The 27,588-nt window shown below is 40.1% G+C and overlaps 1 protein-coding gene across 1 annotated transcript in view; it reads left to right on the top strand.

Annotated features, from left to right (window-relative positions):
* The window catches only part of MACO1 (macoilin 1), an 82,867-nt gene that overhangs the window by 8,699 nt on the left and 46,580 nt on the right, over positions 1-27,588 (top strand). Inside the window, 5 exon segments of the mRNA XM_048500564.1 lie at positions 15,015-15,156; positions 15,562-15,688; positions 18,415-18,538; positions 23,641-23,819; positions 26,132-26,630. Coding sequence (XP_048356521.1) covers positions 15,015-15,156; positions 15,562-15,688; positions 18,415-18,538; positions 23,641-23,819; positions 26,132-26,630 — 1,071 coding nt within the window.

Raw genomic sequence — 27,588 nt, 5'->3', positions numbered from 1 at the left:
TTTCTGAGAGAGACTGGCCCTCAGCTACCAGATTCTGAGGGAGGGATGCACAAGAAAGCTTGTGATAGCACAGAAGTTGGGTGTCTGCTTTTGGCACTGAGAAAATGGAGAAGTGGCTGGTTGGCCAGTTAATAAGTGGTGCCTTGAACAGAGCTGCTGACATCTGCCATGCTGGTGTCTGTCTAGACTATCTCTCAGACAATCTCTTGCAGGTGTTAAATAACTGGATTCATCACACAGATTTCCATTTTGCCATCTCTTACCTAAATCAGATATTTAGAAGTTCTTATGAACAACTACCGATAGATTGGTTCCTTTAGCCAGTTGTGCAATCCCATCCTCTGTGTCAGTTCTTCCATGTACTGTTTTATGTTGACTATTGAATTATTCACATTAATAAAATGTCCTTCATAGTGTTTTTTCTGACCAAAAGGGTAGGAAGTATATCTAAGCTGATGAGATGCTTTTCTGAAATAGCCAGTTTTGCATATCATCTGGGGATGACAATGACATCCTGTTGAATTTGTTGGAACCACGTTGGAAAGCAGGGTAAAAAACAAACTCCTCTTCTTTTAGTTGCTCTTCCAGAACACAATTGAGTCTCCTCTCAGCTTTGCCTTATAGGGAAGGATGGCATGCCAGAGGTCTTTGATGGTGGTTACTTTTGCAACTGACTGAACATATCCTCACCTTTGTCTCCAGGATGGATCATTACATTGGCATGTACTCCACTAAGCCTAAAGCCTTCCAGTCTAAGGAACCTTCTTCCAACTTAAGTGGTTCTGCCTTCAGTGCAAGAGCCACAGGTTGGAGGAAGACTTCTTCAGCTGGAGGAACTTCCTCAAGCATCAGGTAGGATACATGCCATGGGTTTCATTAATTTCACCTGGACTGTAATTTTTGCTACCACCTCAGTATTTCATTTCTAACTGTTTCTGCAGGCAGTGCCTCCTTGGCAAGTTGAAAACAATCATCCTAGAAAGAAGATGATTATGTGCTAATGGATGATTACCTTTTTAAAATCGGAATCTGGGCTGTCTCAAAATATGACAGTTTGTCCCCTTTCCTTGTTTCTTGTCTTCTGACCCCTGTCCTGCTTAGTAGGTCATGACATGAGAAGGAAGCTGCAGATAATCGAAGCATTCATGGTTGGTATACTTTCAAGTCACACTGTTTTGATTGTCCTTAAAGTGGTAACAATCTTTGCATAGCATGTCAATGATAACAAAGATGTGTATTTAAATTCAAGCTGTACAATAAACGAGCAGCTCTGAACTGTGTTGAAAGAAGAAGAGGGTTGATTCCTCGTTACAACTGGATACACGCCTATAACAGCCTTCAACTCATTCTTTAGATGGCTCATTCCTAAGGGACCAGTTTAACTGCTGATGAACAAATGGGGACATTAGTGTCCCCCAAATGGGCTGTCATAACTGACTGCAAGAGAACTGACAAAGATTTACAACTTTTATCCTACCTTTCTCCAGTGAGCACAGGGTGGGTACATGGTTCTTTTTTTCTCCCTTTGACCTTTGCAGAACACTGTGAGGCTTTGTAGGATGAGAGTCAATATGACTGGTCTGAGATCACCTAGTGGATTTGAACTTGAAACTCCCCAGTTCTAGTCCAGTTTCTATACCACACTAGCCACAAATACTACACACAATCTCCTATGTGTTTAAAAAAGCAGTTTTCAGATGTGTAGCATTTGTGGAACTATTGACAAGTCTGCTGGGATAAAAAGTGGCTGCTTTCTTCAATTGCTGTTTAGACTCTAAAGATTTTTAGTGACTAATACATAATGCATTAAATGTTGGCTTTGCCAAATTAGATTGCCAAATATTAATGGTTTTCTTGCATCATTTTACTGGAAACCTTCCCCCATCTAATTGGTTAAGGATTTGGCACACACCACTTTCTAGTTACTTTTAATTGCCTTGATAGGTAGTGTGTGGAGTTTGCTCCTAAAAATGTGTATGAAATTTTTCACTTGTCTGAAGTGAGTTGAGACTACGTGTATTAAGTCTGTCATCTTAAAATGGCATGTGGTAGTTAAATATGTTTTGTCTTTTTTTAAAAATGTGGCTTCTACTTTTTGTGAAAAAAAAATTGTTCTCCAGGTTGCCATGTTTGATGTCTGCAAATAAAACCTTCAGCTTCATTTGTTATGCATTTTTGTAGAGTCACATAGCTGTGATAGCAGATTTCTACAGGCTTTTGAGACCAATTCTAAAATTCTTGAGTACTTTCCATTGAGTGTGAGCTCCTTGTGCAGTGTACTGCAGAATTCCATATGGTTTTTCTAGCCATCTGCTTTAATTTCACATATGCTTTTTTAAAATATACCAACCCTGCTCTCAATTGGTTGATCTTCCACTATTGTGCCAGGAGGAAGTGTAGATATTTAATTAGAATTTTACATTTCTAGTGATTACAATGTGTTTCCTGGAGCTCTTATTCATCCTTGTGATTATATCCTTTGGATAAAGTATTCCTGAAGGTTCAGATTTGGTTTGGTTTGTTACAACCTTCCTGCCCTGAATTCTTTTGCATTAAGCCTTTACAGACATAGGTTTCATATCTAATTTGGAACTTTATTGTTGGTATGTGGGTTAAAAAAAAAAGCCATCCAGAGCGTGGGATTCTTCTGTAAACCCCGGGAGAATTGCCAGGGTTGTAGGGGAATTAAAAACAAACAAAACAAAATGAAGGATTAAAACTTCCACAAAATTCTGCAAGCACAGATATCACAACCTAAAGAATCCCTGTTCCCTTATGAGCTGTCCTAACACTATGTGGCAAGATCACAGCTGCCATTTGAGGAGTTGCTCGGCAGCTCCAAAGGCAGGTAAAAATGTAGGGAGGCAGACATTAAAGTGCTTAATAGTTAAATTCTGTCTAAAATAAAAATAGAAGAAGGGCATGATCCAGCCAAGGCTGGTCATTAGGAAATCATATTGATTTCCCTGAATATTATTAAATTTATATGTCTCTGCTGACCTTTCAAATCCAGCGTTATCACAGCATCTCTAGTTAGCTACAGGAGAGCTGTTTTGTTTCATCTTCAGTCCCTCTTTCAAAACTACAATAGTAGGACAGTGCTGATCTGTCTTGCTCTTATCTCATTAATCCTTCATTTGAAGTGCTTTGACCACTTTGTATTTGAAGTGCTTTGACCACTTAACATGTTAAATGAGAGGCTTTTGCTGAGAGGTCCCAAGTCCTGTCCTTGGCATATCTAGCTAAATCTCAGGTAGCAGAGATTGGGGGAGACGTTTCTGTGCCTTAAAGCTGCAGACACTGAAAATAACTAGATGGAGCAAGAGGTCTGACTTAGATTTGTTTGAAATATATTTTTCATTGAAAGCATCGAGCATATTCGGGTCATGAGGTAAGGCCTTGTTTGTTTATTTATTTACTTCATTTAGACCTTCATTTATTTATGTCATTTAAGTCTTGGCTCATTCCGCACAGCATATTTATAATGGGTTGCAATCATTATAAGTGAACTCGTTTTCCCTTTTTATAAATGGGAAACAAATTCGTTTATAACGATTCCAACTCGTTATAAATATGCTGTGCAGAATGAGCCCTTGCTTTTCTCCCTAATAGAGGCAGCACACATTTTCCAAGCAAGACTTACCAGCCTTCTCCTTAGTAATTGCAGGTAATTTCTTTAAATATGCCCCAATTCCTAGGCAAGATTTCAGCATTGATCAAACCGAGGTATTAAAGACATGCTGGGGAAAAAAAAACATGCTATAGAAGACCACTTGATAGCAGAAGTAGGTACACATTACAAGTTTACCTGTAGCCTGAGGCTATGTGTTTTGTTTTCACTGTGAAAGCCCTGTGGGCATCTCAGGAAGTTCTAGGTCCGGGGTGGCCAACCTATGGTGCTCCAGATGTTCATGGACTACAATTCCCATCAGCCCCTGCCAGCATGGCCTTCCAGCTGAACATCTGAAGCACCATAGGTTGGCCACCACTGTCTAGGCCATGTATTTTTTTTTAACCATCTGGAAGCATTCATTCTCGTTAACTTTGCCACATTTGCAAACCTTGGTTTTGTCTGACTGGCAACAAGGTAAATTGCAATATAAACATGTCACACGGTGTTAACATCTGCATATGGAGTATTGCTTCTTTATACTCTGCTTCCTTACCTCTTCCTGACTTGTCTTTTCCGACCACATTATATCGGTTTTTTTCCAGCCAAGTTGCAATTTTTATCTAAGGAGATCTGCTGTTGAAGTATATTATTTGTTTCTGACTTAATGCTGATTGTTGTAACATCACATTAGAGGCCTGGGAAAATATTTCACATCTTAGTGCAGTGGAACTTTCTGCAACTGGAGATTTCCTCTAAGCATCATTGAACTGCTGTTATCCCATTCTGTATGGACTAATGGTCAACAGCTGAGCTAAATTAAAATGAGTATAGAATGAGTTTTATAAGCTTTTTAAAAACCTGCCTCAGGGCAGTCATTTAAGTACAACATGAGAATTCTCTTCTTTCTAGTGTGTGTGCTGTGTAACTCACAAGATTCTATTAGCGCCTACCAAAAATCTTGCACTAAGATACTGCCTTATCTGCACTGCATCTTCATAGTTTCTGCCAAAAAATATATTGAAAATTTTGAATTTTTTTCCAAGGAGCTCCTTGCTTAGCAAGGGCGGTTTGGTCCTAAAAAATTTTCCTTTGCACTAACTCGAATTGTTTGTCAGGTAGCCTCTTCTGTACTAACTAGATTGTCCTGTTTAATACATGCAACCTCTAACTTTGCCTAAATTAGGGTGTGGGAGGACAGCAATATACTGCCAAAGGAGCCTTAGGACAAGGAATGTGCTTGGTTTATTCATTCTTATTGCATGCCTGTCCCTGTAATACAGGGGTCGTTCCCCACTTCATATTCCTCAGATTGTTTTTCCTTAAAGTAAAATAGGTTCTGTCTTATTGGTAATTAACTCAGTTTTTAAAATCTATACCCCTAGGCACTCACTCTCCAGCATTTCTGCTTTCTGTCTTTGCCTGTTTTCATTTCCCAGTTAACTAAAAGCTGTATGCATGTAGCTTATATTTTCTTACTTCAGAATTGTAACTTGTTGTCATGTAAGCATGGGCAGGATCAATTTGGTGACAGTGGGTTGATATTTTGGTAAATACATAAGCATAAGCATAGCATAAGCATTTATTGTCATTGTGCACGCACAACGAAATTTACAGCAGCATTCCTCGATGCACACAATTTCAGACTCGTACATCATACTCATACAATTTGGGGAAGGGGGAGACAATTTAGAAGAAGAGTTGGTTTTTATACCTTGCTTTTCTCTATTTTAAGACGTGTCATAGTGGCTTACAATTGCTTTCCCTCCCTCCCCCGCCCCCACAACAGGCACCTTGTGACATAGTTTGGACCGAGAGACTTCTGAGAACTATGACTGGCACAAGGTTACCCAGCAGGTCTCATGTAGAGGAATGGAGAATCAAGCCCAGTTCTCCAGATTAGAGTCCCCCTCTCTTAACCACTGCACCAAGCTATCTGACTCTCAAAAATCCCATCTCCCCCTCCATGATCTCATAAACTTTTAGGGACTTAAGCACATTTTCTTCTCTCTTCCCCTTTTCCCCCTATATCTATTACTTTGCTTTCAACTATCGATTCCTTTTGGGGCATTTTTGGTCTGGGGTATGTGTGTCTGGAGGGCGGAGTTGGTTAATTTAAAAAGTCACATTTTTCTGCAAACTTGAGGAATGCCTTGAGTAGGTAGATTACGTGTACCTTCTCTTTGGATGATCCTGTTGTGTCACTTCCATTATTCACACAGGGGTCAGCTATGTGTCTCTCCATCAGTGCTCTCCGTGGCATGGTGTAGTTCATAAACTAAACATATTAGTTCTGAGAATAATTTTTTGCCTGCTTGTGAGAGAGAGACTATAAAGGTAGAGCTAAAAGCTCAATTTTTGAATACAGCAGGAAAGGTCTTAGGAGTATACAATCCATATGGCAGTAAATGTTGAAAAGTACGAACTACTCTAAGAGCAAACAAGGTTCTGATATTTGGAAGAAGAGAGAGAAATAATCTTGCAGTAGTGTCCCTTCCCCAAAAATATGTTCCAGTATATAAAATTAGCCATGGGACTGAGAGGAATACTGTTGGTAGATTCAAAAAGGAACAGGAATAAACACAAACAAGGAATAAACACAAACAAAACACAAACATATGTACTTGTGGGGCAATACAAGCCATGAAATCTATCACAATAATTTCCTTATGGGATCAAAGGTTGTTTTGTTTTCTTATTCTGATTGTTCCAGTCAGTATTTCCATCCTTTTGTGGGGGTTTCCCATTCCTCAATATTCTGGTAACACAGGACCATCTTTGTACATTCTGTATAGAGGTTTTTGTATTTTATATGCCTCTTGTATTGATACAGCAGCCACACACTGGTGGAATCACCCTCCTTTGGGCAAGTGCCTCAGGGAGGCCAAATCCAACAGCACACTGCCACTCCTACAGGTGGATTTACTCCCCCCCTCCCCCCAACCTTTGGATAGGACTGTGAAACAGCTCATTGTTAAAGCAGGGTGAAACAAAAGCCAGTCGTATGATTTGGGATATTTAAAAAATGCCACTGAAGGCGTGACGTAGAGATTCTCTAAAATACAGTAATTATATCATTAAATATATTTAAAGACCTTCCTGAATAAAACCTGTTTAATTTACTTCAGAATGAAGTGATGGAAACACATTATTTGATACTGTTTAAAGCTTCCCTATGGAGGCACAGAAAAGAGTTAAAAGTATGGTAGGAACAGGTCTAGATGAATCTTGGACACCTGTAGCTCCTGTTTCTGGTATCCTTGTCTCCTTTGCCATTCTACAAGAGTTATTTGCTTAGACATGCAAAGTTTTTACCGGGCAGTCCTCCTGTTCTTCATATAATACTCAGAACTCATGTGGACATATCAAGGCGGGATCATTATTTGCTTGTTGGTGGGGCAGAAAGCAGTGATCTAAGAGACAGAAGTCCCTGTCAGCTGCACTTTTCCATCCTCAATATGTCCACTTCAGCAACTTTTGATTGATTTATTACCTTATATCCTACTTTTCTCAGTCATGGCTGCACACATAGCCTACCCACTGAGTAGATCCAAGCCGGCTAAGCTTCTGCATCATGTACTCTTAGACTATATCCTGGAGAGGCATGCTTAAGAAACATTAATTCAAGTCAATTATTTTTGCCTCTTCATTACAGTAATGTTCAAGGTAGCTTCTAATTTATGTTAAAACATAATAAACTAACAATAAAACTGAACAGCTAATTTCTTTCTCTCCACTCACAGGCACACTAGATTCCCCTTTGTCTCCAATCCTCAGCCAGTACAGTGATGTTACAGTTCACATGGCTAGACCTCTCTGAGCATCTAGTAGCTGTCATCTGTCATATTCAGACTGTTGCTGCTTCCACGCACACTGAATAATGCACTTTCAATGCACTTTAACAATTGTTTGCAAGTGGATTTTGCCAATTCAAACAGCTGAAAATCCACAGTTGCAAAGTGCATTGGAAATGCATTATTCCATGTATGTGAAAGTATCCAGAGTCTGAATACAACAGATGACAATTGCTAGATGTTTCACTGTCTTTTTAAGCATATCTACATGGTCTTTTTATTCTGACATCTGCTATGTCAAAAGTCATTGTTTGGAGACAATGCTCACCATGTAAGTATTTAGAAATTTCCCTTTTAAACCAGCATAGAAAATTTCACTTCCATATGAACTGTCTTGTGGAACCAGTCAAATATCTAGTGAAAGAAGCAGCCAACCAGAACTTTCTGGCATAAGGGCTCTCAGTTTATCCTCAGTAACTCATAGGTACAGTGCAGTAGGCTACTTGAAACAAACAAAAAAAAACCCACCATACCCTCATCGCCTATGAAAATAAGGCTTAAAGCCCTTGTGCAAATATTTATTGATGTACAATCATGAACTGTGCAAAAAAGTACAAACCATGCATATCTTCTTGTACAGTATATACAGCATTAATACAGCTGAGATATAACCAGGAAGATTTTGTAGACCTGAAGTCCAATAAATCAAACCTATCTGTTCCTGGATACAGTTTTTAGCTGTTACTCCTGAAGTTTAAAGTAGCAAAGAAAAGTTCATCATTTCATATTAAATTCCAATAATCGTTTTTAAGGCTTAAGTTTTTGAGTCATTTTTGTAATTGTTTGATATTTCTTTATATAATACGTAGTACTACATGTGGTTTGACTGTATTTTACAAGTATAAATAAATATGTAGTTTCTCTTGTTTTTGGGGGAGGGGGGCGTCACGCCAGCAGAGTCAAGTTCGGTATTTTTCCTAATTTTGACACGCTGAGCCCAAAAAGTTTGCCATTACTGGCCTGATCTTTAAAAACAATCATTGTAGTATCTTGTGGCTGCAGATATCTGATGGAGACTTCTCTTAAGCCTGACTTGAACCCACTGCCAGTCAATTTCACTGGATGTTCTCAAACTCTAGTTCTGTTATCAGGAAGAGGAGGTTCTTTTTAATGTTCTTCCTACAGTAACTAATTTAGTCACAGCACCTAATTTAGTTCTTTTACACACCTGTATTTTTTATGGGAACTGCAGATTAGTCTGCAGATGCAGTGGGAATGTACACAATAAAATTATGTTCACTGGAGTATACTCAATAACATTGTAACTCTTATTTCTGTTATGCTGAAGTTTTGGGGTTTAAAGTCCAAGCTTGTTGTTGCTGCATTCATTGAGGCTCTGTGTGGCTTTACTCAGAACTTCTGTTGTCCTAAAATCCTGAAAGTTTAGGCAAGGCATGCAGCGTAAAGTGTTGGCTGATCACAGTGCCTCCAAAGTGCATGAGAGGTTGGACTGGAGTTAACCTCTTCAACCTCTGGTTCCCTCAGGGATATCTGCATATTCTCTGAAGAACATAATACAGCTTGGGTAATGTGTGTTTAGCTTACCTAGTTTGATGGTATCTCTTTTCATGTGAATGTGGTTGTGTTGTTGTTGTTGTTGTTGTTGTGCCTTTCTCTGTCCCCCCCCCCCCTCTTTTTCTATTTCTTTTGGAATCCAACAACTCCCCCCCCCCCCCTTTCTCTCTTTTATAATAAACTTTTTTAAAAAGACATTTGTTTATCTGGGATATTTCTCTTAATTTCTTCCCCTCATGCTAAACTGCACGAGTGCTATAAGATTGATTATAAGTTTTTTTCAATGTTTATAGTCTGTCACTTTGTTGTTATGCCAGCACTGCACTTTTTTGTTATTCTGTTAATGCGCAATAGTACAGCTAGTCAGTCTAGATAGAAGTTGTCAGGAGTTCCTAAGTAGTGGCAGTGGGTGACTGTGTTCCAGGAACCCCTTGGTCTAAGGGAGTTTTCCAGCAAGAAAAGACATCATTGCCCCATCCCTACTATAACAGTTGGCATGTGGGGCAGGTTTTCAGGTTAGCGTGATTGATTTGGGTGACAGGAATGGCTGCCTACAAAAGGAAAAGGACTTTCAAATCTGATCAGGTGGGTTTTATGATCAGAGCCTATAATAAAGTTATGCAAAATCTGCAAATGAATTGAATCAGTTGTCCAAACGCTCTCCATTTTTGTAGCTAAGGGAACCAGTTCTTAATATAGCGACTCTTTTTTAATGCTGTGAAAAGCAGCTGGGCACCATTCCGTGAATCCACCCCAAATGTTCTAATCACAGAAATGCCTTTTCTGTGTTGTCATTCGAGCTCTTTTTTAAAAACTTCAGCTAACCTAGCTATTGCTATACTACATTTCAGTAGGTATAGGCTTCCCCCCTTCCCTGTTCCATTGTTGTAATTGACATGTTCCCTTAATTTCCTTCTGTCTTTCATTGTTAATATTCTTTTTTCCCCTTTTTTCTGCCTACGTTGCTGTATTTACTACTGTAGAATGGAAGAAGAAACAAAGGCTTAACTTTGTTGGGAGAACATTACGCATCTCCTAGGCCCTCACCATAGGTAGCATATTGAGAGCAAACCACAGGACTGTGTATTTTCTTCCTCCTGCCTCCCCTCTTCTACAGAAATCCCCCCATCCCTCTGTTTGGTTGTTTTAACCATTGTGTAATGTAGCATTTTCATCAGTGGTAACCAGAACTGTTCTTGTAACTAGATTTTGAAATTTACTTCAAGCCCCAGCTTCAGGGTCTGAGTACATGGGGAATTGCTTTTAGCATTATTAGCATAGCATTCTTGCACATGTAATGCTTGATGCAAGCCATAGAAGGATGGAAGCAGTTTGTACAGGGCATGAGGAAATGTGCCAGCTTGTAGCACTCACTTGTAGCACAGCTGAGGTCAAGAGACTGGGAATATTAAGACTGCACAGACCAGAGTCTTCTCCCTTTGTAAGACTCCTAGCTCTCTATTTTCCAAATACCTTCTCACCTACTTATGACTACAACTGTTTGAAGACTTTAGGAACCTCAACTAGTTCAAAATGCAGCACTGAGATAGCTAACCCGAGCCATTTGTGGTCTCACCAACTAATGAAAGACCTGTATTGGCTGCCACTTCGTTTCAGGCACAAATGGAAGGCTGTTTCTCACCCTGGTCTCAGAAAGTTAGGGCTGTACAAAGTATTTAAGAAACGGACTGCTCCCAAAATCCAGCTGCCTGCCAACTTCTGAAGTAAGTTGAGGAGCTACCAGGCATGGGACTGTTTCTGGTGTGGAGCCTTGAGTATGGAACTGCCTTCCTGCTACAATAAAAAATATTGAGCTTTAGGTGCCAGATGGCTTTCTTTTTATTTTGATGATGCTTTTAAGGTGTTAATGCTGATATCACCCTTCTGTTGCCTTACAAGTGGTCTTAGTGGTTTTATAGCTATTGCTGCTAACTTGCCGTTGCTGCTGATCTTTTTATGTGGTTGATTTTAGCGATTTGAAAGCTCTTAGCCTTTACTTTATTATATGTTTTGTTTGCTGACTCTGTTTTAATTACTATGAATTAGAAGCCACCTCAGAGCTGCCTTGCCAAAAGTGCGACATATACGTATTTTAAATATTCACGTGGGTGGAGACTTTCCATCCAAGTATGCAAATGGAAGCTGAGCCCCAAAAATCAGGCTACCTTTGTGGAAGAAAATCTCCATACATGATTACATAAGCTGCCTAAATGGTGCCAATAAACTTGTTTCCATTTGGATATGTAAACTTTGCATTTTGCCTCCAGCAAATGGCTTTTTAGAAATTGTACTGAGACCCAGAGCTGTTGAAAAGCAAAATACTGTTGCACATGCTCTCTTTATGAGTGGTTGTCAGTGTTTGAGTTCAGGATGACTCTTATTTGATTTCTGGCTGTCTGATAGCTGTCTTGATTTTATTTTGTTGCTGTAACAACCTGTATAGTGTAATGTGTTTACTCTTCCACTGAAATAAATTTCAGAAACTTGGAGTAACTAGTGAGTGAGTGTGGTGCACTGGCGTTCCTGCCTAGGGACATGGGGTACCCCTTGTCCCCGGGCGCATCGATTGAGGTCACGTGGGGGGCGCCAAAACATCCTCCTACACAGCGAGGGATTGAGCAAGCCCTAGAAAGCAGGCACTGAAGCAGCCGACTAATCCCAGTGCCTGCTGTGGCCCCGCCCACTCTGTACGGTGGCCTGGAGTGTCCAGGGGGCGGGGGAGAAGTCCCACTGGGCTCCCAGGAGCAGGACTGGAGAGCTCCGCCTCCCCTCCCTCTGACCCAGCGTGCCTTATTCGCCTTAAATTAAGTGTAGCGTTACTTTCTCGGGAGAAACTTTCTCGTGTAGCAGAAGGCAGCACTTCCCAGGCACAGGAAAAGGCAAGCTGAGCAGGGAGCCCAGAAGCAGCAGCAGAACTGAAGATGATGCTGACGTTTGCTTGGTAAACCTTCAGATGGGCGTGACTTGTGAGAGATTTGCATGCTTAAAAGTTAATTCCCCTTGCACTGGCTTGGAGCTGTTTCTCAGGCTAGCAGCCTACCTCACAGGGTTGGTGTGAGGACACAAATAGGAAAGTGGTGGGGAGGGAGCCATGCTTGTTTTGCTGGGGGTAGGAGGTGATTTGTGAGAGAGGATGCTGATGTTTGTTTGGTAAACCTTCCGATGTGGGGTGACTTGTGAGAGATTTACAAGCTGAAAAGTGAATTCCCCTCGCACTGGTTCGGAGCTGTTTCTCAGGCTAGCAGCCTACCTCACAGGGTTGGTGTGAGCACACAATTAGGAAAGTGGTGGGGGGGAGCCATGCTTGTTTTGCTGGGGGTAGGAGGTGATTTGTGAGAGAGGATGCTGATGTTTGTTTGGTAAGAAGCCTTCCAGTGTGGAAGGGTGACTTGTGAGAGATTCCTGAAAGCTGAAAAGTGGAATTTCGCGCACTGGTTGGAGCTGTTTCTCAGGCTAGCAACTACCTCACAGGATTTGGTGTGAGCACACAATTAGGAAAGTGGTGGGGGGGAGCCATGCTTGTTTTGCTGGGGGTAGGAGGTGATTTGTGAGAGATGATGCTGATGTTTGTTTGGTAAACCTTCAGATGTGGGGTGACTTGTGAGAGATTTACATGCTTAAAAGTCAATTCCCCTCGCACTGGCTTGGAGCTGTTTCTCCGGCTAGCAGCCTACCTCACAGGGTTGGTGTGAGGACACAATTAGGAAAGTGGTGGGGAGGGAGCCATGCCTGTTTTGCTGGGGGTAGGAGGTGATTTGTGAGAGATGATGCTGATGTTTGCTTGGTAAGAAACCTTCTCAGATGGGGGGGGTGACTTGTGAGAGATTTTACATGCTTAAAAGTGCTAATCTCCCCACTTCACGCACTGGCTTCGGAGCTCACTTTCTTGAGGCTAACAACAACCTACCTCATAGGGTTGGTGTGAGGACGCAATTAGGAAAGAGAGTTGGTGGGGAGAAAGCCATGTATGTTTTGCTGGTGGTGGGAGGTGTTTTGTGAGCTGGTGCAAAAAATCATTGTTTGGTCATTGTGGGGGAGGGTGGTCGTCCATACCTGGGGTGGGGGTGGGGGTGGGGGGGCACCAAACTCAGATTTTGTCCCCGGGCTCCAGTTTGCCTAGATTCGCACCTGGTGTGGTGTCTTTATTCTTGCAAAGGGAAGAAGTACCTTCTGTTGTGTATTGGCAGTCAAATACTCCTGGAGAGCTGCTCAGATTTATGAATAACCATTTTGTATCCAATGCAGCCTGCTTTTCATTATCATATGACCATTTTAAAAAGATGCACTAGCAGCATTTAGAGAACTTTTAAGACACAAACTATTCACAGTCCTAGCAAGGATTGTGACAGTGGTAATATGTGCATCAGCGTCTTATGATTTTTGCATTAAAAAGCTTGCTCTTGGATTTATACCTCATATGTTTCTTTGTTGTCTAACTTGCCTATTGGAAAAGCACAGAAAAATAACATAAATCTCACTGTAATACATTCATCCATCCACTTATTGAGGTTGTGAAATAGGATTGCAGAAAACAGGCTACACGTATATCTGTTGTCATCCTTTACAGACTGTGTGTATTTTCCTGTATAATTCCTTACTACTAGTGATGCTGTGATTGACTATAAATGTGTTTATTTGGCTATATATCCTTCTGTCCCTGTGTCTTGAGGCTGTCAGAATGGCTAATAGTTCCGCTATTGGTTTGAATCTAAATCTCTTAAAGGGCTTGCAGTAAAAAAAAGGATCACATAACAGTCTGGAGGAGGAGACAGTATGAGAGAGGAAAACATAAAGAAGAATATATAAGCAGCACTGAATTTGACAAGAACAAAACTTCCTTCTACATATTAGGAATGACGAGTTCCTCTGAATGTGATGGAGAAAGAGTTCCTCTGAGCTGATGATCCCAGAGCAGTTGTGTAGCTGGCATCAGTGGAGCTGCCACACAAGACATTTGATTCTATCTGCTGCTGTGGTAGGAGCAGATCAGTTGACCCCTACACAGGCATTAAAACAATATCCTCCCATTCGAATCATGTCTACATGTGTTTGGACTGTTTCACTTTGCAATATCATCATGGAACTGTTTGAAACAGTTCTTCTCATAGATACCTGACAGTATGAAGTTCACGAAAGCCCTGTGAGTTTAGTCATTTGCTAATTAAAAAGCATGCCCAGTGAATACACCTGATGACATTGTGATGGTAGCTGCAGCCCTGCTGGTAGGCTAAATGTTAGCTTCTGCGAAGAATAAATCACTTGCTGTTATTTGGCTACTTTTGTTTCATTTGAGAGAGAATTGTTACTGAATTTTAATAGTACACTTTTAATCACTCACTCAGATGCTATAAATTAGTTCAGCTGCATACTTTGCACTAACTTGGCTTTCTGATAAGAGTTTTGAATTTTTAAAGTAACTGCATTCAGATATGGTACATAGACACTTATATGTTTCTCATCATGTTTATGTCAGGATGAACTTTTGCAGTCTTTGCTTGTGCAAATCGTGCACTATGTGAGCATTGCTAACAGATTCTAGAAGACTGTAACTAAAAGTCTGTAATCATAATAATGCACTTCCTTACACAAGGAAAGAGCTGCTAGCTGAACTTCAGTTCTCTAGAGAAAAGTAATGGCACAATCATATTGAAAAAGCTGCAGAAGTCTATGGCATCTGTATAAATATGCATTTTCTCTAAGGGGAAAGTAACAAAACATGCGAACTCTAGTGTGTGTAACTTTAAGTCAGCATGCTTCAGTACTTATTCAGTGTCATTTTCAATATACATCCTTCTTTATATAGTAGGGTTATCTCCATATATTTATTCTGAATAAGGGAAAGTGTGGCGTTTGGCTGCTTTGCTGTTCACAAAGGTGTGGGGGGTTCAGTGGCAGAGTACATGCTTTGTCTGAAGAAGGTTCCAGATTCTTTTTACTGGAAATTCTAGGGATGTATCTTGAGGTAGCAGGTGGTTTGAATATTTATATGAAGTAGTTGTGTATATAAATGTTTTGCTTTTCTTTCCTCTCCACAGTACTTTTTTGTACCTGAAATTCCTGGTAGTCTGGGCCCTTGTCCTGCTGGCCGATTTTGTGTTGGACTTCAGATTTGAATATCTTTGGCCATTCTGGCTTTTCATCAGGAGCGTTTATGATTCCTTCAGATACCAGGGACTGGTATGTAGAACAGACAACTACCTTATTTCTTTTTTTCTTTTTCCTGTTAGAAGTATCAGTGTACTGGTAACCATTGTGGTGATAGATACATATAGTATCCCTGAAATAAGTATTCAAACCGCTGGAACTCATTGACTCTCTTTGTAAAAAAGTTAAGAGGGAATGACAGATCTTAATCCATAACCAATCTTTACTTTTCTAAAAGAAAACTTTTTTAACATAATACTAATAGAAATATGGTTTAGCTACTGTGTTTTAATTCATAAGGTTACTTTAGAAATGTGAGACATTTTGAAAAACTTAAATAAAAGATCGTTTCAGTGCTGCATCATTTAAACTTTTTTTGAATGTGTTAAAATGTAACATGCTCTCCCCGCCTCCCCATTTCCCCCCTTTTTCTTTTAGGCCTTTTCAGTATTTTTCGTTTGCGTAGCATTCACATCCAATATTATATGCCTACTCTTCATACCGATACAGTGGCTGTTTTTTGCTGCCAGCACATATGTTTGGGTACAGTATGTTTGGCATACAGGTAGGTGATCTCATTTGCTATTGTACTTTATAAATGTTAATGTTGGACAGCATGTCAAATATGTATGTTTGTTTATTTTTGCAAAAACTGTGTTTTAGACTAGCATCTTCCTGTGGTTGGAGTTTGAAGGAGAGCCCAAAAAGTCTTAAAATATTCTTAACTTGCTGATACAAATACAAATACAAATACAATACCTTTAATGGCTTGCTGATATATACTGAACTCATGATCTCTTGGCTGGCGCTGTATCTTGACTAACGGCACAGCTTGATGAGGTGCTGAAGATCTATTCTGATCTCCACATTTTTTAAATGTCTGCAGTGACTACTAAAGGTGCAGTAGGTTTTCAGGCAGGGGCTATTATCTTCTCTTCCCTGGACATTTCCCACATAAGCTCCTTTAGAAAAAAAAGACTGGCAAGTTGTTTTGTTTTCCCACTGGAAAATATCTGCATGGGGAAAAGGGCAGAAATGGTGCGTGTGGAGGGAAAAGTTGATGCCCTCCACCCCAGTTCCACAACGGCTTTAGAAGAAAACAAATTATGTCTGAAACTCTGACTAGCTTACTTTGACTTACAGCAGATAATTTGGTTCATGTTGAATGTGAGCCAGGCTTTGCAGTTGTCCTCTGCAAAATAAAGTGAGGCCTCAAACATGTTTCAGGGGGAACTGTAGTGGTGGGCAGGTTGTCTTCTGTGGAATCTTATTGGCTACTTTTCTCATTGGGAATACACAAGGAACAGTTTGAAAACTACTGGTGTGTAAAGAATCTCCAGAATAACAACAAACATTGTGGATTTTTAATTCTGGAAATAATTTGTTGACAAAATCAACACTTTCCCACAGGGATAATTTGTGCATTTCCAGCAGCATGAAAGCCTCTTTCCTCTAGTTGTTTTTTTTCAGGCAACAGTGTAATGTTTGTATGGAGGAACCATGTTCACAAGACCTGGCTTGAAAATAGGCACTGACCTCTTTGCCCATGGAGCTGCTGTTTCTTTCTTCCTTTTTTAAAAAAAAGAAAGAACAATCTCCAAAAGGTTTTACCAGGAAACTTTATAAATTGGAAGTATTTTTGGTTCTTTCTGGCCACAAATGTGCCACAAGTGACTCACACATCAGTCTGAGCAGATTTTTGGTGGATTTGTTTTTCAGTATCGGCAGGGCCAGTGGGACTATCCTTTATTGCCCAGTCAGCTCCCTCGGTCCCAGCTGGGTTGATCAGACGGCAAGGAATAATGTCCTTGCCTCAAGTCTGTGATTCCTGTAGCCAAATGTTATTAGGGTGTTTTGGAAAATCAGGAATGTAACCTGCGGCTCTCCAATTGGCCATGCTGGCAGGGGCTGATGGGATTCATAGTCCATGAACATCTGGAGAGCCGCAGTTTGCAGACCCCTGATCTAAACCAAGCCAATGTGTGAAAGGAAGAATCCCACTAAAGGAGACTAGCCACTGTAATATGGGAACTGCTTCCATGTGGCTCCTTGCTCCCTTCGTGTGTTTTGATTCCCCATTCCTACCAAGTATGAGCAAACTGAGCCTGAGACCATGGGTTTAAAGTAGGTTTCAATAATGGAAGCATTAATCAAGCCAGAGTTTATTCTTTCTCATGTCTTTCTCTGCCCTTTCTCAGACCACTTCCCCTTCTTTCAAGTTGCCTTATTGCAAAACATGTTTGAATTTAGCAAAAGTTCACTTTTTGTGTACAGTGAAGTATATTCAGATCCGGTGGCTGTGGTTCAAAGTAATTTATAATAATATTTAGGCTTTCTTTGGTGTTTCCAAGTGCCAAAGCACTCTTCTGTAGTCCTGAAATACAAGACTGTATCGTTGCTCCCATATTGCAGAAAGTGGAATGGGGCTGAGAAAATGCAGCTTGCCTGAGGAGGGTTTCTGGACTTTGGGTTCTGTCTCAGTAACAATGATGTACCATCTCATGCCTGTCAGGTGACTGAATTCTAGATTTAGGAAGGATGCATGAGTGATTATCAGTACAGTCCTAAATATAGTACAGTCCTAACCCCTCTGTGCCCAACTACTTCAGTGGACGTACGTAACTCAAGTCCAATCTTTTTGAGGGATGTGCAGAATAGGAATAGTAGTGGGTAGGTACAGTTTGCCATAATTAAAGTATCTGTTCCTTTCATGTGACTTTTCATGTGCTATCGTTAGTAGCCCTGCTGTGTGTATCCACCAGCTGTGCTTTGGGAACATAATAAATGTTCCTTAATGTGACACCAAATTTGTAGGACACCCTCCTGAGAAAGGCCTATATGGCCTCCTCCTCACTGATGCAATTCAAGAAGCTGATTGGTTGGTTGGTTTCAGCAGGAGTCTGAGTTGTTTAACTTTATTTTGAATGGATAACTGTGGTGTTCTTTTTTAATAGACTTTCTGTCTAATTTTGATGTGGTTGTATTTTAAAATTTTATTTATTCATAATAAAGTGCTAATCTGTTTTAATGAGTTGTTAAGTCACAAATGGCAGGAAATAAATATTTTAAGGTGAATGAACTGCTGTCTCTACATAACTCAGAATCTGTTGAACACAAGACCAAATGTACAAGTTTTAAAATGTATTTTAGAAAGGGCATCTTATTTTAGCTTAGTTCTAGATGTGTCATAACAAAGTTCTGTTGATCTCTTAATGTCTGAAAACATGATCCTAGGAATTCTGGTTTCTTTTTATATGTTAATGATATTTGGCTTTCTTTTGTTGCTAACAGAGAGGGGAGTATGTTTACCTACAGTATCGCTGTGGATACTATTTGTTTATATTGAAGCAGCAATTAGATTTAAAGATCTCAAGAACTTTCATGTAGATCTTTGTCGACCTTTCGCTGCACATTGGTAAGTGTTCTCCAAATATTTTAGTTTTCATTTGATCTTTTTTTCAGAATTCATGACCTTGTTTCCCATTACAAAGCAGATGGAATTTCAGTCTTCATATGCTTCAGATGTGCAGCCAATTGTATTTGTGAATTTTTAATTCTTCAAAGGACTTGTAACTGATATACAACTAAGCTGGCTGTAAGGATCCCATACAAGCCCACAAATCAGAAACGGTTGGGAGGGTTGTCCTTCAAATTTTAATGAGTCGGAAGCTTTTAAATATAGACCAAGACTTCTTGCAGCCTTAGTTAGTTCTTCTCTCCAGAGACATCTTTTACTGTATAAGACCTGTTGTGGGAACAACAGGTCTAGGGGTTATATAGCTTTGAATGTTGGGTGAGAGTTGGTTTTAGCGATACACAGAGACTAAATCAGGATAGTGGCAAATACTTAAACTGATCCTTCAGAAGCACTTTCTGCACACATATTGTTCTTTGGATTGCAGCTGCACAGTAACATCAAGAATGTGGGAAAGAACATACTACCTTTAGTATATATGCAATCCTTCATAGAATGACTTACCCTTGCGTTTTGATAATGTCAACATTACCTTAGAAGAAGAAGAGTTGGATTTATATCCCCCTTTCTCTCCTTTAGGAGATTCAAAGGGGCTTACAAACTCCCTTCCCTTCCCCCCCACAACAAATACTCTGTGAGGTAGGTGGGGGTGAGAGCGCTCAGAAGAACTGTGACTAGCCTAAGGTCACCCAACTGGCATGTGTTGAGAGCGTACAATGTAACAAACTTGCCTCACCCTGAAGGGCTGGCGTACAGCAGGCCTAGTTAAGAAGGCCTTAGCAACAGCCAGAGTAAAGAAAAAGGCTCCACAAGCAAAGAACCCACCTGATAGGTTGGAAAAGGTCCAATAACGTTTGGCCAAAGCTAGGGGGAGCTAGTGTGCTTACAGCACTTAGAGGCAGTTCTAATCAGAGTCTGTCAGAGAGCAGTCGAGACTGAAGATCAGTCAGAGTTTGGGGTCTGAAACTGACAGTTGAGAGAGAGAAGGATTCTGACTCAGCTGTGTTAACTGTCAAGATTCAGATAACTCTACGAGCTGAGGAGACTTGCTAGAGGGTGGAGGCCCTGAGGCTGGTGGAAAGGGACCTGCCAGTCAGAGGCTTGACAGTGAGACTGTCCAGACCTAGAGTCTGTCCTACCCAGTTCAACACCAGTCTTGGGAGGCCCAGTCCAGTCCAGTGGCAGTTTGGCCAGTTTGGGACAGTGGGAGAGGGAGGCTTGGATGCCAGAATCTCACAGGGCATAGACTGGGTGTGTGTTGATTCAGTGGGGTGAGGTACAGCAAAAGACTAGTGTCTGTCAGTAAAGGTGTTTGATATTTTAAAGTAAAACCTTTCTCTGAAGAGACACCTGCATGTGTCTGTGTGAAACTAAAGTGCCAACAACGTCTCTGAAACCTAAGTGAAAAGAACCTCTCTGTAACCGCCAAGCTTTAGTACTTCTCTGAGCCAGTTTTAAAGAAGCCTTTCTTTTGTTTTAAAAATAAATTTCAATTACGGTGTTCAAATTCCCTTGTGCCTGTGAGAGTCTGTGTGTGTGTGTGTCTTTAGAGTGGGTGACTGGCTAGAAACCCCAGCCATTAGGAGTTCCCTCCAAAACAGTTAAAGGGACTCTGAAGTAATTTCTCCTCAAGTCAGAGTGGGAGAGAGGTGAGAATCTTTAAAGCCTTGGTGTCTAGTAACAGTGTGGGGTTCTCTAGTTATCTGAATTAAATGGTGGCAATGAAAAGTTAATTAAAAGGAAGGTTCCTGAAAACAGCTACCAGGAATCCTTTCTACCAGAAGCTTCGATCCGTTACAACAGGCTAATCTGAATTCCCCAGATAAACCACCACAGCTCAAGCAGCAGAGCGGGGAATCAAACCCAGTTCCTCCAGATTAGAGTACACCTGCTCTTCACCACTACACCACTGCTGCTCGTTAGACTTCTTTGTTCAGTGAGGCTTTTGGTAGTGGTAGTTTGATTCATGGTGGATTTCATTAAATCAAATTGATTTAAATCGCAATTCAAATCACTAGTCAGCAAGAGTTGATTTAAATCAAGAGGAGAGTTTAATTTTTAGAATAATGCCTGTTGTACCCTTAGGTAGAGAAACTTCATAAAAGTATTCTCAAACTTGGTCTCTTTTATGACCTGCTGCCATTATAGATTTTCTCCTGCATGGAGAGAATAGTATATGCACACAAAGATCCCAAGACTTGTAGAACATTCTGCTGAAAAGGTTTCACTTTCATTTTTACTGCTTGCCCGTCCCTCATCACACTTCGCTCTTTGAACAGATCTATTCCAATCCAAACAATCTTCAATTCATTGAACTTCTTGAAACTTAGTGCTTAAGAGGTAGGGGTTGATTCTTGGTACACAGATTAGCAAAGGAACAATAGGATTAAGGTCTTTTTCACAGATTAGATTAGATATTTAATTTATATACCGCCCTCCCCCGGAGGGCTCAGGGCGGTGCACAACATAGAAAATAAACAATAACATAATAATACATAGTAAATAAACAATAACATACTAATACATAATGTTCTCCTCAGAGTCAAGTCAGAACCAAGAAGCAAGCAATCCAGCCATTTTAAAACTGCATATATCTAATTAAATGACTATGGATAAATATGTACATTTGTACCGGTTTACTTAATATTTGGCTATAGCTATAATCATTCTGTATAATTCTGTATGTTTATTTCATATTTATGGTGCTTGTAAACAACCAGTTATTAAATCATTTGAATCCCACCACTGGTTATAGCTTTGAATGTTGGGTGAAGATGAGGCTTATTATCTGCAGACACTAATTCACAGTTTTGAGAACTGTAAAACCATGCATGTGTGACAAAAAATTGTGTTGTTTGCCGCCCTGAGCCCTTCCAGGGAGGGCGGCCTAAAAATCTAAAGTGTAAATAAAAATAAAAAATGTCTTCTAGATGAAAAACTACACAAAATAGTCTTATAGAAACCTCTGGAAGAATATGACATTGTGAATGGATTAATGGAATTTATTTACCAAAAAAATTAAACATGGTTTTATTATTGCTAATTAATTGTTTTATGTTATGTTTTTAAGCTGTTTTTATAACTGTTTTCCACCACCCTGAGCCCCTAGGGGCAGGGAAGTTTAGAAATTAAACAAACAAACAAACAAATAAAAATATACAGCTTCATGTCACATAATTAAAAATCAATCCTTTCATGATAAATGACCTTTGGACTATAATGTATCTTAAATGGAAAACTGTTTAAACTATCTTTAGACAGATTTTTTTCCCCTTAAAAGGCCTTTTATTAACTCCAATTTAAATTTAAAAATTTATTTTTAATTTTTTTAATTATTGATTTCTGTGCAACGGGATTTGGTGATAGTTGGATAGTTTGGGTGGTTTTAAAATTATTAGAACCGCAATGTCCCTTTTTTAATGCATTGTTTCATTATTTGTTTATAGCCCTTTACTTGGTTTACAATTGTGATTTTAAAACAGCTGCTAAATTAATTCTTTGAAGTTCATGATTGTAAGCATATCAAGTGCCAAAGGAGCTCCGCTGAAGTCAACAAGGGTCAGCTGGCAGAACTGTGCCCAGGACTATCACTTTAATGGAATTAGTGGACTGTTGAACTATAATTAATTAGAGTAACTAATATTGCGCTTAGCCGAGAATTAATGTGTTGCTTTAATATAACATAAGTGTTCCAATATTGTGAAGGCGCAGTGGCAAAGATGATACATGCTAGAAATGTGTCTGTTCACTAGGCAGTCTCTTTCTATTTGAGACTTGTTAATTGAGAGCTTTCTGTAAGAGCACTTTTTCCTACCACTGAAACAGTGTTCAACATCTTGGGTCAATTGAAGCTTATAACTTTTATGTGTGTGGGTAATCTTTTTCATAAAGGTAGCATAGTACTCTTGGGCATATTCAGGGAGATTCCTCTCCCCTTTCACAAACTATATTCCAATTCATACATAGCATTTCCACTCCTCTAAACCATTTTTTTTTTGGGGGGGGGGGGGGAAAGGGTCTATGAACATGTCTTATGCCTTTTCTCCTCTCCTTGCATGGTCATGCTATGAGCAAGTGTGTGCCATAGATTTGGATTCCCAAGGTGGTTTTTTGCCAGTTCCCCCTTTCTTCAAGAGACATTTGATTCCTCTTTTCGTGGGGTCCCCCATTCCCCAGAAACAGCATTTCAGGGAGCATTTTGGATTATGATGAGAGAAGAGACTACAAATATTTCACTTTCTCCATGAACATGCCCTCTCCCAGAAACTCTAGGTGGGATTGAAGCCATAGTTTGCCAGTTGGACTGTGACAGCAAAAAATGTGTTGCCTAAACCAGGAGATAGCTGAGCAATTCAGACTGAGAAGGGAGAACAACTCTCATTCTTTGGAAATCTGGAAACATTATTTGTGAACTAACCCTCCTGTCTTCACTGCAGATTATAAGTATGGGGATAGACTGGGCAAACTTATTCTGACTTATTTATTGAAACACCTATATTCTACCTTTTCTCATGCCTTGGGGCTACTTATAATACATAACAAAGGCATCAAATAAAACTCCAGTCTACATGCGTCCCTATCTAATTAATGTTTGCATCTTACATTCTATTAAAAGCTCTGCAAAATAAAAAGAGCCTTACAGTGCCTTATAGCAGTTTCCAAAGACAATGTCATCCTCATCTCCTCAATGGAGCCCATTCCATAAAATAAGAATAGCACTGAGAAACTGTGGGCCTTCATTGATGCCTGTTGAGTCACATCTAGTGAGAGACTGCCCAGAGAGTAGCAGGCTGAAGACATGGCAATATACAGGGAGAGATGTGGTGGGGATATTGCTTTATTCCAGGACTTCATTTGTTGTTTATCTTGACATATAAATAATATCCAAATCCTGTTTGTGCCTTTCTGTGGGCATCATAGTTTCTGATGAGAATGGTAATCCTGATATATTTCATTATATTCTGAACATCTCAGTAGTTTATTTACCAAGGTGCTTTTGTTTCTATTAACTATTGCCTTTTTGTCTTCCACCCTGTACCCAGTATTGGCTATCCTGTTGTGACTTTGGGCTTTGGCTTCAAAAGTTATGTCAGCTATAAAATGCGATTAAGAAAACAAAAGGAGGTGCAGAAAGAGAATGAATTTTACATGCAGCTTCTTCAGCAAGCTTTACCCCCGGAACAGCAGATGCTACAAAGACAAGAAAAAGAAGCAGAGGAAGGTAAGTTTCTGCTTTTCCACAGACATGGCACAGAGTTAATGCCAGTATCTCCCTGCAAACCATGGTTTTTGAATTTGGAGCCAGTCTTTTGGCATGTGCTTTCTCTCTGAATCAGTTCTCTTCGCTGTGTTAACACTGGTTTCTTTTACATGTGCACTGATACAGATGATGATGCTTGCAAACTTGCTTCCTCGTGGTCTCTGTCAGGTCCCGCAATCATGTTCTCTACCTCAGTAGAATGTCTTCAAAAACATTTAGAGTTCAAGGATGGAGGTGTTGGCACTTTTGCCCTCTTCCTGGGTAGAGCAACTGACCTTTCCAAGCATATTTCAAGGAGCCATTCTGATTTTTCTGGATCTTGCCACAATAGCAACACCATCAGGCATTTTCTCTGAGATTTTTTGTAAGAGCTCCCATCTTAAAGTTAGAATATTCTTGCTGTGCTATAATTTTGTTTCTTGTGCCACCAAGTTCAGTTCTCTTGGGAGAGATTTTATTTTTCTTCTTGTCAAGGACAAAATTATTCACTTGTTATGACTTTCCTCATAATGGTATTATTTTTTCCCCACTAAGACTCTCCAAAGCTACCACATGGGCAGACTAGTCCATATTTGTCAAAACTTTATGTCTAAAGATCAGGAATCCAGCTGACACAAAACTTGAAAGATCTGTTCTTCAGACTAGTTTAACTTGTGAGCATCCACCTCCCAGGTGCATTTAAAGCAACTACCCACATATTTGTGTACAGAGGCCAGGGGAAGGAAGGTTTGCTTGCCTGTGGCTAGTATTCTTTTGAGTCTGTCTGTACAGTCTTTCAGTTAGGTGGCCAGTAAAATAATATATGTGCAAGTTGATGCTGGTGATAATCTCTTTTCCCAGTGCTGGGCTCTTATTTATATGTGAGTTCTTACATGGTTAGGCACGGGAAACTGAATGCCTTCATCCCATCCCTCAGGACATGCTAGATGGGGTGGAGTACTTCATTCTAAGGGGAGGGACAGGAGAGCTGTCTCCCTGACTAAAGTTTCCAGCAGTGCAATGTGCAGACACGATAGTTTAATTTCATAAATGATAAGTTGAAGAATGATAATTACTGGTAGGTAACTGCTTTTCCCCTTGTAAATCAGAGACTGTAACCATGGTTTGCGAAATATTGTTACAAAGGAATCTGTTTTTTTATTGTTTGGGGGGGGGGGTTGCATTAGCATTTTTTTTGGCATTAACCATGATGTTTAACTTATATTTTCAACTTCACTGGAAGGAAAAGGGAATTTGCTGTCATGAGAATGAAAGGGAAGGCACAATCCAGAGGGCAGCTCCCAATTTGCATGCCACAGTTTATCATTGAGCCCATGTGGGAGCATCCATCAGATCCTGTCCAGCATTTCATTAATCTTTGCAATTAGAAGAAATGAATGAAGTCGAGAATTCTCAGCTCATCAGAAAGCGTTCCTCCAGTTTCAGTGGCTTTTCCACCAAAGGAATAGTTAGTAGTTGGAGGGGAGTGCATCTGAATTTGTTTCAGCTCTTCCCTTAGGGGCCTCCTGACTGTCTCCATAATATTGATGGAACAAAATGGCTGTCCTTCCACAACCTCGGGAGGACGGCGGATAGAAGTACTTTAGCCTTTTGAGGGTGGTTCATCTTCTTGGGTTTAGGGGAGATATCCTCTGAAGAGTTGGATTTGCCATTGTTGCCACTCAGGGCCAAAGCGGCAGTCATTGGGACCATTTTTTCCCCCAGCAAGGTCTTTTTCACACCATTTTTCTGCTGCGTGGTTTGCCACTTTTGTTTTGGCGCCAAGTACTCTTCCATTCTCACACTCCTTTGCCGCCTCAGGCTTTTGGAGACTATGTTGTCTCCTAGAGGCAAAGGAAACAGCAGCCCTGGATCTGACTTCTCATCAGAAAGAATGCCATCCCTGCTGAATTCCTCATGAACCTTAGCATCCTCCGTGTGTGGGGGTGCGGGGGGGAGGAGTAACAAAAAGAAAATACAGGAATGAGAATATGTAGATATTAAGGCTGAGAATTTAGATCTCCCTGTCAATTACAAGTATAAGTCCTGCCTCCCTGAACAGCTGGTGAGAAACACCCAAATTCAAGATGCCCTCCTTACCACAAAGCAGAAGGAATCCTCATGGTAACTATCCACGGTTCTTCTCTTCACCCAGCTCAGAACCATGGTGTCTGACTCCTAGTTTTTTTCTCCATAAAACAAGTACATACCCTGGTAAAGAGGACAAAGATCACTATTGTTTGTATATTTAAAAAAACATTAATAGTATTTTTTTCCTTTTGACTTTTTTCCAGCGGCCAAAGGACTGTCTGATATGGATTCCTCAATACTTTTGCAGCACAATGGGGGTATTCCAGCCAATAAAAAATTATCTACCACGTTACCGGAATTGGAGTACAGGGAAAAGGGGAAAGAAAAAGACAAAGATGCCAAAAAACATAACCTTGGAATAAATAACAATATTTTGCAACCTGTAGACTCGAAAATACAGGAAATCGAGTACATGGAGAACCATATCAATAGCAAAAGATTAAATAACGATCTTGTGGGAAGTACAGAAAACCTCTTAAAAGAGGACTCATGCACTGCCTCATCCAAAAACTACAAAAATGCCAGCGGTGTTGTGAACTCCTCACCTCGCAGCCACAGTGCAACTAATGGGAGCATTCCTTCCTCATCTGCGAAGAATGACAAAAAACAGAAGTGTGCTAGCAAGAGCCCATGCACACACAAAGACTTATTGGAAAACTGTATTCCCAATAACCAGCTAAGCAAACCAGATGCACTGGTAAGGTAAGTTTGATATGTTAGTGACCTAGTTTCCTCTCGCTTCTTTTCCTTGCTTGCTGTTGTGCATTCTGTGTTTGTTTCCAATTAAGACTCCTTTCAAAGAGAAGACTGGCAATCAGGAGAAGACAAGCACGGTGGGTTAAAATCAGGATATGGTCTTGTGATCATGTTATGGGATCTGTATGTAAAGGAATGAGTAGATTGCTATGGAGCTTGTTTTAGGTTCCTGATTCCTTGAGTCCTACTTCTTGCTATGTTTCACAATTATAATTGACTGAGCTAGTATGGAATTACAGATGCATTTTCTGATTCACCTCATTGGAAGGAATTGTTCATTTGGGGAAGAGTGGGGACCCACACGCTGGCTAATACATGAGTGTCTGTTTGTGGAAACAATACATTTCAAGTCATACTTCTTGATTAAAGAGACTTAACATTTGATTGGTGAGCATCACTCTCAATGTGTACCATGTGGGAAGTGAAGAGAACCTAATACCGTGCTGCACAAGTGACAGGGTCCCATGACCATCACATTTACTCTTAAAGCTTCGTATGTTTTAAGGCACCTTATTATATTCAATTTATTGGACTTAACAAGCTGCTCCTCCCCTTGAGCCCCGAGGTGGCTAACCTTAGGTTAATTACATATAAAATACAGATAAATAATATGCATTTTAAAATTTAAAACATTCCAACAATTAAGCTAAAAGCTTTGGCTGGCATTTTTGTGTTAATATTTCTTGCTGGATATACAGTATGACTTTGGCAGATATTTGTACACTTGATGGAATTAATTGTAGTTAAATTCACACCAAGGGAAGAAGTGATTGAGAATATCCTAAAATGTAATTCAGTAAGAATGGGACACATCGTGACGTCACACTCGTAGCCAAATTGCATTCCATTCTTACTGAATGATATCTGGGATGGGAGATGCAGGGAGAGTGGACATGATCTTGCA

This window comes from Sphaerodactylus townsendi, linkage group LG06, assembly GCF_021028975.2.
Source record: "Sphaerodactylus townsendi isolate TG3544 linkage group LG06, MPM_Stown_v2.3, whole genome shotgun sequence".
NCBI lineage: Eukaryota > Metazoa > Chordata > Lepidosauria > Squamata > Sphaerodactylidae > Sphaerodactylus > Sphaerodactylus townsendi.
Note: the sequence above shows the minus strand (reverse complement) of the source record. Positions and strands in the feature narration are given on the sequence as shown.